We start from the raw sequence: 11,758 nt of genomic DNA, 5'->3' as shown, positions 1-11,758 counted from the left end.
AATTTTTTCTTTTTAAAAAATACATGTATTTTGTTCTGCATATATGCATTGTTTTGAATTTAATTCTTACAAAAATATAAAACATAAAACTTGTTTAAAAGGAGAATGGAATGGAAAAAAGGACTTGAGAAAGTTGGTTCTCCCTCCCCCACCAATTTAATCTGTTTTAAAAATCGAAAATCAATTATTGATAAAATAAAATAAAAAATATCAATGTGATAGCTAATTTGGGTGAACTTTCTTATTTCAATATACTTTGTGTCGAATAAAAATACAAAAGCTATTTTTCTCTATAAAAAAAATGTATATTCAATTTTAAAAATCAATGTCATACTACAGAGTGTGAAGACTACTAATTTATACAAAAAATGTTGCCCTAAGACAACAATGTTGTTATGTTTCCATCATCTTATCAATATTGTCTTCATAGATAAAAGGTTATCCAGACTCGAATTATCTTTTGTTTTAGTAGCAGGTGGCCCAAAAATATTCCAAAAGCGAAGAGACTCATATGCTCCAGCTGAAACAATTGTTAATCCATCTGAACTCTGCAAGACATAAAAACATAATATAATCAGTTAGTAAGTAAGTAAATTAGTAGTTAAATATTCTAATTAGAACTCATTCATCGTCTCTTAATTCACCTAAGATAGATGGATGATTCTCGAAGTATGAGTGCCAAAGGTTCCGACATTAGTCATAGATGGATATTCCCACAAACAAAGTTGGTTGTGTTCTACACTTGGACTGAAGCCATGGCCACTTAATATCTCCTTGTGATGTCTATTCCATTCTAATCCAGAAATCTCAGCTTTGGTATCTATGCTGCAAATGTTGGTTCCCTTTTGTACATTCCATAGCTTAATACATCCATCATTGACGTCGCCTCCAAAAGCAAGCACAAATGAATCATAAGGGCACCAAGCAAGTGCTTTGACAGAAGCAATGTGGTCTTTAAAACAATGCAAGAATTTTGATGAGTTCATTTTATTTGACTCCCATACATAGATTAGATTTTCACTTTGTGGTCTAACTTGCCAACATATTTCCACTTTGTGGTCTCGCACCACTTGCCAACATATTTCCCCTTTTCGACCATTTTAAACTGCAAATTGCTTCTCTATGTCCTTTTACTTGGGAAGTCACATTACTTATTGCTCTAACTGCACACAAGAACATCATAATACAACAAAATATTATTTTATTGTCATAATATTTTATTTTATCAGTAACTTAATGTATTCATAAATAAAACATTTAGAAATTTAAATCTAGTTACCATCATGGTTGATTATAGATTTGTCATGGCTTCTAGAAGTTAAAATATTTCCATTCCATGGAAGAGCTGCTACCCTTTCACTATGACCTTCTAGCTTTCTTATCTGAAAATCAAAAATCAAGCAAGAATAAGGCCACTGTGAAACCAAGCAAATGAATAGAGAGAGATACATGCATATTTACCAGCTTGGAAGTGACAACATCATAGAGATGAAGATTAGAGTTCATAGATCCAGTTGTCAAATACTTTGAATCCTCTGACCAGGAAACACTAGTTGGATAATAGTTGTCATTTGATTTAAACAACTGAGACACATGAGCAATAATAGAGTTCCACAAGTACATTTCTTTGCCTAAAGCAACAACTAGAATGTTGTTTATCCCTCAATCCATTGTGTTTGTGTAAAAACCATTTATGATTTCTGGTGCATCTAATACCTTTTATTCCTTCTGCAACCACAGTTAATCAATTTATCTAATCAGATTATAGCACAAGACTTATTTCATGAAAACACTTTCTCATTGATCCTTCAAAAGGAATGTCAACATTTAGGCATATTATGATTTATTACTTATAATATGAGAATGCTTAAGTTCCTGTCCATATAAACATAAACTATTTCAAGAAAATAAAATACTACATCAATTCTAGCTGTTGGGAAATTCTACTAATTATGAAAACAAAAACTAAGTAGAGGATACCATGTGCACATAAAGAAAATCAGTATTCCAATTTAATAAAAGTCAGTACATTTGGGATTTCAAGGTCTTTGCAAGAAACTATGTTGCAATTGAAAAAGGACGCCCTAAAAACAAATAGGTGCATTTTGCATAGACAGGTAAATTTATTTGACAAATGGATTACAATGAAACTAAAACGTGGCATCTTGTTGTCGCAACACATCGATATGACAAATATAGTTTTTAATTGATTTTGGACATCTTCTAAAACGGCCTCCCATATGAATCCAAAGTTAGTTGCTCATCCGATTTCTGTCTATACGCTTCATGTCATTATAACAAGAAGAAGATGTTAAATAAAGCAAGATAAAGCCCCACTTTTTGTAGAATAAACGGTTTCAACATTCAAATAAACAACAACAGATTAAAACTAGAGTAATCTTGAGAAAGTAAAGTAACAAACAATCCTCAAGAATTTGATCAAGAATTACTTTTCTTGAAAGTATTGAAATTGAAAAATCAAAAACTTTATAAGAAAGAATAAAATGAACGATTTAAACACTTAAATAAATATAGAAAAGATTAAAACCAGATTAATCTTGAAAAATAAAGTAACAAACAACCCTCAAGAATTTGATCAAGAAAAGTCGAAAACTTTATAAGAAAGAATCAACGAAAAAGACTACATTGAAATTTTGGTTGTGAATATTTTTGGTTGATCTTTTAGTGAGCAAACTATGGGCTTGATCAAGATCCATCAAACTTCTATTGGTATGAACCTATCACCCTAGAAAGAAAAATATATAAAAATAAGCATGCACATAACGAAAGAAAAAGAAACAAAATAAGAATAATGAAGGAATGGGTAATAGTATAATTACTGGAAAATCATATTGGGTTGGAGCATTGAGAAAGCTTCTTGGAGTGTACCAATCTTTATCAAGATTCCACATCGTGTATTGTTGTTGTTTATGCCTTCGAAGAATTATCACTAATTGATGATGGTGAGAAGAAAGAGAGTATTGGAAGAAAATGATTTTTTCCCACTCTAAGGAGCGAAGTACATGTATATACATTTTTCTTGATTTTTAGACATTTTTATTTGAGGCTATTTGCTTAAACGTAGGACAAATCCCATGACCCAACATTTTATTGAACGCGTCAAAAGCTTCGTCGTTACGAAAGTTCTGCACAAAACCGGATAAACAGAAGTCCGTGACACAACATCAGGCTCAACACTATCTTCAATCGTCAACCTGAAAATTTCATAAGCCATTGCTCAGTCATATATCTGTGCAAACCTAGATATCAAAGCGTTCCAAATCACCATATTTGGGTTCACACCCATCAATTTCATATTTTTCACTAGGCCTAATGCCTCATTCGGAAGTCCTTGTTGAGCATACCCAGAAAACAACATCATTTAACGCCACCAAATCCTTGATATCCATTCCATAAAACACCTTACGTGCATCCTCAACTTTACTACACTTGGAGTACATAATCAACGCACTCGAAACAAAAACATCAATCTCAAACAAACACTTCAAAATCAAGCAATGTATTTTCTCTCCGGAGATTCGGTCACCAACGAGGCCGCAGACTTTGAGATCACTAGGAATCACGAAGAGGTTATTGGGTTTCAATACATGGAGAGTTTGCATCACGGAGAACACAGATAAAGCGTGATCATAGAAGAGAAGTCAACAACCAGTGAAGCTACGCCTACTCCTAAAATATTTGCTTATAGTGATACTGATTAGAATACATAATAAGTGAGTTTTTTTTTTTTTTTTTGTCTAGAGTAGACAAAGTTCAAAATGACTTATATTTTGCACCAGGTAGGTGTGTATCTATACAAGGTTCAATGGCTTCAAGCTGCAAATTTTGTTCTCTATTGTCATTATTCTAAATTAATGCTTCATACATGAAACAATAATAGTGTGATGTCTTATCATGTGAATTTTTTTTAGGCTAAATTACATTCGTGGTCCCTTAACTTAATTTCAGGTAACGTTTTAGTCCTTTATCTTTTTTTTTCCCGACTTGGTCCTTTATTTTAATTTTAAGTGACAATTTGATATTTTATGTTTTAAAATTTCAACAATGTTATCCTTTTTTATACAAAAATTCAAAAAAAAAATTTAATCAAAACTCATAAAATTAATTATATTCTTCAATATAATACAAATTTCATCAAATTCGTAAAACAAATCTTCAAATAAACTCATATTTTCATACTTTATTTGATATTTTTAGGAATAAAGGACTAAATCGGGAAAAAAAAAAAGATAAAGGACTAAAACGTTACCTGAAATTAAGTTAAGGGACCACGAATGTAATTTAGCCTTTTTTTTATGCATAAGAATTAAATTAAGTATTTGGGGTTTACAACACATTGTGCAACAACTACTTGCTCAATACCTCGATAGTTATTATGTGAAAATTAATAAGACTTCGATGTTATTAGAAAAAATTTAAAAGTTGCATTTCTTTTGAAAAGAGACAATATCTTACCCTGTTGTATAATATTAGTCAGTTATCCAATATGCCCTTATATGAATTCTTTGATGGAATTGGCCTTTCGATGATAAAGTCATTAGCTTATTCCTTTTAGTCATACTCCCTCTAATCACTATTATAAGCAAAAAATTGACCTCAAATCTTTGTCACTATTATAACCAAAATGGATATATATTTTACATGAAATATAGAGAATTAATTGCACCCAACTAACTGTCATAAAAAGAGTGCTACATATTACGAAGAACTCTTAGAAGAAATGTGCAAAAATGTGTCGAACTTTAAAACATATCACATGCTTACAAACCCATAACTTACTTTTTATTTTTAAATATTATAAAACATTGTATTTCATATAGTTTCATGAAGCTTCTTCCAAAATAGAAACGTCTACTTTGCCTACATAATCACCTCTCCCGAGAAACTATCAGTAGCCATTGCCCACTAGTTTTGCAATCCAATAGTAAAACTTGTACAAGGTTTTCATTGGGAATATGTACAAGGTTTCTACAACTAATCTTCTTTATGGTTTATCTAAAATTCTTTTCCATCAAGTGGGATGGTTGAATTTTCCTTGTATTTGTTATCCTCCGCAAAAAAAAAAATGAAGGTTATCTTGAATTTGTGTAACTTTAAGCAATAGTACACACAATTATACAGACGTATCACAATTATATAGAGAATGTATCTGAATAAATTTTTCATATGAGATTGGTTGCTCCGAATGTGTCCTTGCTTCTTAATTTGAATTTGTTTTTATTTGTGTTATTAAAAAAAATAGAAAACAAAAATAAAAATAGAAAAAAGATATCGGAACAAGTCTTTTGAATGTATTCTAGTATTACAATTTGAATTTGTTTATAATAATGGTCGAAGTACTTGCGCAATCAAATTTATAGCAATTTTTTGTGGAGATTTTCTAAAATATTACTAACATGATCATGAAGTTAACTTTTATTTATATAATAAATATAATTACATTCTCTTTAAATTAAAATTAAAATTTTCAATGGATAGTTTAGGGACAATTTATTTTTTAAAAATATTTTCAATTTTTACTTTGTATACTTGTGATTGGAATGACGTCATTTTTCTGAATTTTCAAAATTATTAAATCTAATTTTATATTTTTAAAACTATTTTTTTTTTCTAATGTTAATTTTATTTGTGGAAACAAAAACAGAAATAAGCATACCCTTGGTAAATTGCTCTATTTTTAAAACTAATGAGATTAAAATTCATGACTAAGACCTTTGCTCTATTTTTAAAACTAATGAGATTAAAATTCATGACTAAGACCTTTTCAGATGGTTTTAGCTTTTTAATTTTCAAATCTCAAAACACTATAACTAGTTTGTTCTTAAAAATTAACTAATTTTAAAAATTATTATCAACATTATTATGTTCCCTTTAAAATTTATTAACAAGAATCCTTTCATTCATAATAATAATAATAGCAACAATAAGTAATAATATTTCAATTATTAAATTTAACAACATTGCTGCTACATTTTAAGATGTGCCAAATTCTATTTCTAGCATTTATATTAGTAAAGTTTTTCTTTTTAAAAAAAATATATATTTTATTCTGCATATATATGAAACATTTTGAATTTAATTCTTATAAAAACAATCACAACGGAAATATAAATTTAATGAGAAACCAACAAATAGACATTTTCCAATAAAGTAAATAACTTCAAAGTTTTTACTCAAGAGTAGCTGATAGTAAATAACATTTCAATACATATTACAATTTCAATAGGATTGCTAAAGATAACTTTCTATTTTTAATTAGAAAATAAGAAATAAAGAAACTAATATCATTGACGACTTTATGTTCTGGCTGTGTTGTTTGGTCGCCGCGTAAAGAAAACTTGTTCTCCATTACATTTTGATTTCTATATAGTCCTTCCATAAATTTGGATTGATTATATTGTTACCCCAATTTACCATGTACCTACAACATCCATTCAAGTTATGAATATCCTACTCTAAAATCAAATTTACGGGTTGTAATACCCCTTATATTTCTTTTATTAAAAAAAAAAATATTTGCTTATAGAAAAAGAACAAGAAATGTAACTAGAATGAAATAATTAAGATGTCATATTTGTGTACCATTTTTGAACCATGTATATATGGAATATCTAAGAATATTATTTTACTTTAGGTTTTAGAAATTTATATATATACCTTGTAAATTAAGCACACGCCTTTTGTTGGCAAATATAAAATTTTCAAAAGAGACCTTCTGTGGATGGAAAGTTAACAAGACATCAATGATATGTAAAATTTGAGTAGAGTGGTATAAATCATATGCAAATTTAAGACAATAAATCTATTAGACAAATTAATATATTTTTATAATAAACCTTTCGACCAATCTCCTTTTGAAGCATTTTCTGAATCATTTTCTTCAACATCTTTCTTTGGCTGTTAGATAAAAAAAATGTTACAAATTCATTGTACTAGAAAATAATTATCAACTTCATAAAATAGAATATACCCTAAATAATAATACTGTACATCTCACGATAATCTACTTATTTAATTTTTTCACATAAATTAAAAAAATTATAGATGGAAAAGAGAGAACATTATATAATTTTACTAAAATACTTTTACAAAGTATTCATGTATTTATTATTACTATAAATTTAAATTTAAAGTGAAAAAGTTTGATTTGAGAGTTGTACATGCATCTAGTATTAATTATAGGTTAAATAGATAAAATTGAAAAATAAATTAGACACTTTTTTTGAAAAATAAATCAATTGTTGTGGAATGGAGGAAGTAGTCTTTTGACTCTAGTTAACTTGAATTTATCCAAAATTTTCATAAATAAAAATCATGATCAACTAATAAATAACAAATTAGGTTAAAATTTTAGAAATGTATTATGACTTACCGTGGAGTTTGATGAACTAAGCTTACATGGTTCAGTCTTTTTATCTTCGTATATAGAACTCAATTCTTTGACTTTTGTGTTATGAGATTCACCACCATAACTCTTAAATATGCCATCTTCGTTTATGGCTACAAATAAGAATTGAAAATGAATATTATATCTAAATTTAATGAAGATTTCCTACTACATATGTACTATAGCCATTGAAACATATAATTAATATTCTTTTGTCTATAAAATAAATTTTTATATTGGATTTTTTTTATCGAAATTAAAAAGAAAATATAGAAGTTTAGAAGGTCTAAATATTTATTTAAACCTAAAATTTAATTTCATAGTCGAATTAAACTTAATGTTCGAAACAATTTTTATGTGAATGAAAAACAAAATGTAGTGATATTTTTTTATGGAAAAATTAACAATAAATAGGAGTAAGAAAATAACTAAATATTGCATAAAAAAAAGGGAACTAAACATTCTCAAGGGTGTGGGTAAGGAAAAGTAAAAAAGTGGAAAAAGTAGCAACATAAATGTATGCTCTAGTTATAATTCGATGTATTTTTTTTTTCTTCAATATTGTTTCGTAAAACATTACCAAAAACTACAAACATAATATTATATATATGTAGTTGCATTAAATTATATTTTAAATGAATGACGTATACTACCTTGAGTTCGAAGTATGGGATTCCACGTCTCCTTGGCATTTATGTCATTCACTTCAAAACACATAGATTCTCTCCCAACCACCTAAAATCAGAGTTTCATTAAACAAATTTTATAAATGAACTTGTTACATTTATTCCGATATTTTAAGGATTCAAATAATATATAAATTCAATCATTAGCATCTTATTAATTAGTCTATCAACTTTAATTGTTGTTCTTCATGTTGAAATTGAATATTATTAGCAAAACCAATAAATGTGGTTAAATAAAAAGTTAGCACAAAAGCATAAACAATAAATCTAAAGAAATGAAAAGCGTTACATTAGGGGAATGAGAAGAAAACATAGAGCTAAAAACTCCAAGAGAAGAAGATGGATGTGTTGACTCTTTGGAGCCTATGAACTCAGAAGAAGAAAATGAAGAATAAGAACCCTTTGGCTTATTTTTTCCTTCCATTCTCTCTTATATATATATAAATCACTATCTATAAACAATTGAAATAACAAAAGATGAGAAGCTTTCTTATATAGACAATTCTCTTAACAACTTCATGAAAATAGGCATTAAAATAAGAAAAAACATTATAATTATTTTCTTGGGAAAGAGCAAGTAAACGTGCCTTTGTGAGTATTTTTTTCCAAATAAAACCGTTGCTTACACCCATCTTATAAGGGAAAAATTATGGACGGTGATGTGATGTATGAATTATGAAGTGTCAAGAGAGAAACATCAAAAGAAAAGAAACCTTAGGCTTAAAGTTGTCCAAATCTTTTACTTGCCACACATGACCACACAGGGAGTTAAAAATAACCCATTAATCTCACGTAATCTCAGTAAACTTTGTTTCTATGCGTATAAAAAAATGGTAAAAACCATTAGAAATTTATATACACTAATGAAATGTTCCGAGTTTGAGTATGAGATACGATATTCAAATTAAAAATATTGATAGTTTGTTAGTTGAACTAGAATTTAAAACAATTCAATATACTAATATTCTATATTATTTATTCCAAAAATATAAAGAAAAATATGTCAAAAAATTGATGTATTTGATATAAATTTGAACTAAATACATTTGTTCTCTTTGATCCAATTTTTACTTATATTTGTAAAAAAATGAGTATGTATATCAATTTGTTCAAATATGTTATATATATATATATATATATATATATATATATATATATATATATATATAAATGAGAGGTAACCTAATATCTTAAGATTTTATATGAAAATGTTTAAGTCTCTTGTATTCTTAAAACATTTGACACGTTGTTACTCATGTATTTTAGACTCCACAATAAAAGGTATAAGAGAAGTGTATCTTGTGTATTAGATTTTGTATCAAACGTTTTTATGAGGGTTGATAAAGATGTAGTGTTAAATTATTTTATAGTTCTTGAGTATTTGATCCATTACTACTCTCCTATTTTAGACTCTACAACATGTAAAACACAATCACATAATTTATATATACTTTAAGGTTATCGACCAAGATGTGATATTCGAACCCCGTGACTCTCATGACTTAACAAGATGGAAATTTAGTTTAATTTCTTTAAAATTAATTAATTCAAGAAAGCATTTCTTGAATAATAAAAAGTGAAGGACCGGAAAGCTTTTCTAATATTGATTAAGATCATTGCCATAAGTTGTACTCCAAGTGGTCTTGATTATATATAAATAAAAATATATATAACTTGTCAAGAATATATAATTGTAATATTTAAATAATTTTATTGTATTTAATCGTCATGCTATTGTCTTCAACGACATAAAATTCACAAAATTACGTGAATTAAAATTTCTCTTAAATGAAATATAAATAAAATAATATTTAAAGAATTGATGTATTTAATTAAAAGTTAAGATTAAATATATACGTCAATTACTAAAATACTATTTTTACTATTATTTTAGACTAAATTACATCTGTGGTCCCTTAATTTAATTTTAGGTAACGTATTAGTCCTTTATCTTTTTTTTTTCCGACATGGTCCTTTATTTTAATTTTAAGTGACAATTTGATATTTTATGTTTTAAAATTTCAACAAGGTTATCCTTTTTTATACAAAAATTCAAAAAAAAAATTCAAACAAAACTCATAAAATTAATTATATTCTTCAATATAATACAAATTTCATCAAATTCGTAACACAAATCTTCAAATAAACTCATATTTTTATAATTTATTTGATATTTTTAGGAATAAAGGACTAAATCGAAAAAAAAAAGATAAAGGACTAAAACGTTAACTGAAATTAAGTTAAAGGACCACATGTGATATTTAGCCATTATTTTATTTAAGATAAATAGTACAATCTTAGAGATAATTTTATTGATCAATTAGTATAATTTATCACCTAATTTGACATTTGTCTATAATTTTAGTGATCAATTTACTTAATTGTTTAAAAGGGGTAAGAATATAAATAAAGACACTGACACTTCAGTTTACAAATTACCTGCAAGGTAAATTCCAATATACTAATTTCATAAAAAAGTTAAAATATTGTATCAAAACTGATCCAAAGTCTAAATATGTAAATCGGAGCTTTAAATCTCAAAAGTTTGATTTTAAAAAAGGCTTCTGAAAATATTTGATCTATTTAAGTATAGAGTTAAATAAATTTTTAAATTTGATAAAATTTAATTATTTTATTTTTAGTTTTTATAAAAAATTTCATCAATTTTTAATCTTTAAAAAAATTTTGTTTTTTATTTTTTATCTTTAATTTTAAACTAAAATTATGTATCATTTGAATTTTTTATAGGAATATTTAGAACGTATTTTACAACTTTCAAACAAAAATTTAAATTTTTTAATAAATGACAAATTAAATACGAATTTTTCAGTTTTTTATGTTTAAAAATTCATATTTAATTTATTGCTATTAAAAATTTCTTATATTATCTCAAATATTACTCAAAAAGACACAGCAGTTGAAACAAAATCCATGACCAAAAACGAAAATTGAAAATTTTAAAGTATTAAAAGTTGATGAAATATTTCATAAAGATTAAAAAAAATAGTGAAATTTTATAGAAATTAAAAACTGAATTAACCTTATTTTTATTATAAAAATTATTAAAAAATTCTAATTATTTACAATATTGTTGATATAAAATTTGAGATAAAAAATAAAAAATAAAGTATTTAAAAGACTAAAAATTGATAATTTTTTTATAAAAATTAAAAACAAAATAGTACAATTTTATTAAAATTAAAAATTATTTAATTTTATATAATATAACAAATTAATTAATTATAGATATTCACTCAATTGATCGATATAAAAGTTGTGCATCCGTTTCCTCCGTCATTCAAACATCATGAAATGAAACTTTATTTTATTTTTTTATAAACCTAATGTTATTTTTTAGGCTAAATCCTTTAACTTAATCTCAGTTAACGTTTTAGTCATTTATCTTTTTTTTTTCTTTTTCCGATTTAGTCATTTATTCCTAACAATATCAAATAAAGTATGAAAATATGAGTTTATTTGAAGATTTGTGTTACAAATTTGATGAAATTTGTATTATATTGAAGAATATAATTAATTTTATAAGTTTTGATTGAATTTATTTTTTGAATTTTTGTATAAAAAAGGATAACATTGTTGAAATTTTAAAACATAAAATATCAAATTGTCACTTAAAATTAAAATAAAGGACCAAGTCGAAAAAAAG

At 26.1% G+C, this 11,758-nt stretch overlaps 1 protein-coding gene and 1 pseudogene across 2 annotated transcripts; both read right to left on the bottom strand.

The window, feature by feature from the left end:
- Positions 1–404: 404 nt before the first annotated feature.
- On the bottom strand, positions 405–2,912 carry LOC101498652 (cell division cycle 20.5, cofactor of APC complex-like; annotated as a pseudogene).
- Positions 2,913–6,159: 3,247 nt separating this feature from the next.
- On the bottom strand, positions 6,160–8,537 carry LOC101495041 (uncharacterized). Of its 2 annotated transcripts, XM_004507129.4 has the most exons (6): positions 8,384–8,537; positions 8,062–8,143; positions 7,394–7,521; positions 6,858–6,918; positions 6,679–6,736; positions 6,160–6,442 (listed from the first exon to the last, which is right to left on the bottom strand). In XM_004507129.4, the coding sequence occupies exons 1-5, from the start codon at positions 8,516–8,518 to the stop codon at positions 6,723–6,725; spliced, it is 420 nt and encodes a 139-aa protein (XP_004507186.1). In that variant the 5' UTR covers positions 8,519–8,537; the 3' UTR covers positions 6,160–6,442; positions 6,679–6,722. The 2 variants fall into 2 exon arrangements, with proteins under 2 accessions (XP_004507186.1, XP_004507187.1); XM_004507130.4 differs by lacking the exon at positions 6,679–6,736.
- Positions 8,538–11,758: the final 3,221 nt, after the last annotated feature.

This window comes from Cicer arietinum, chromosome 6 (assembly GCF_000331145.2).
Source record: "Cicer arietinum cultivar CDC Frontier isolate Library 1 chromosome 6, Cicar.CDCFrontier_v2.0, whole genome shotgun sequence".
Lineage (NCBI taxonomy): Eukaryota > Viridiplantae > Streptophyta > Magnoliopsida > Fabales > Fabaceae > Cicer > Cicer arietinum.
The sequence above is the reverse complement of the archived record's forward strand: the minus strand, read 5'-3'. Positions and strand labels throughout refer to the sequence as shown.

What these genes read in the sequence shown, in the direction of transcription:
- LOC101495041 (XM_004507129.4), bottom strand. Translation starts at nt 8,518, where the DNA reads ATGGAAGGAAAAAATAAGCCAAAGGGTTCTTATTCTTCATTTTCTTCT. An exon ending in TTTCTTCTCATTCCCCTAAT is followed by an intron (nt 8,144 to 8,383) that starts GTAACGCTTTTC and finishes CTCTGATTTTAG; the next exon opens with GTGGTTGGGAGAGAATCTAT. An exon ending in TCCCATACTTCGAACTCAAG is followed by an intron (nt 7,522 to 8,061) that starts GTAGTATACGTC and finishes TCTTATTTGTAG; the next exon opens with CCATAAACGAAGATGGCATA.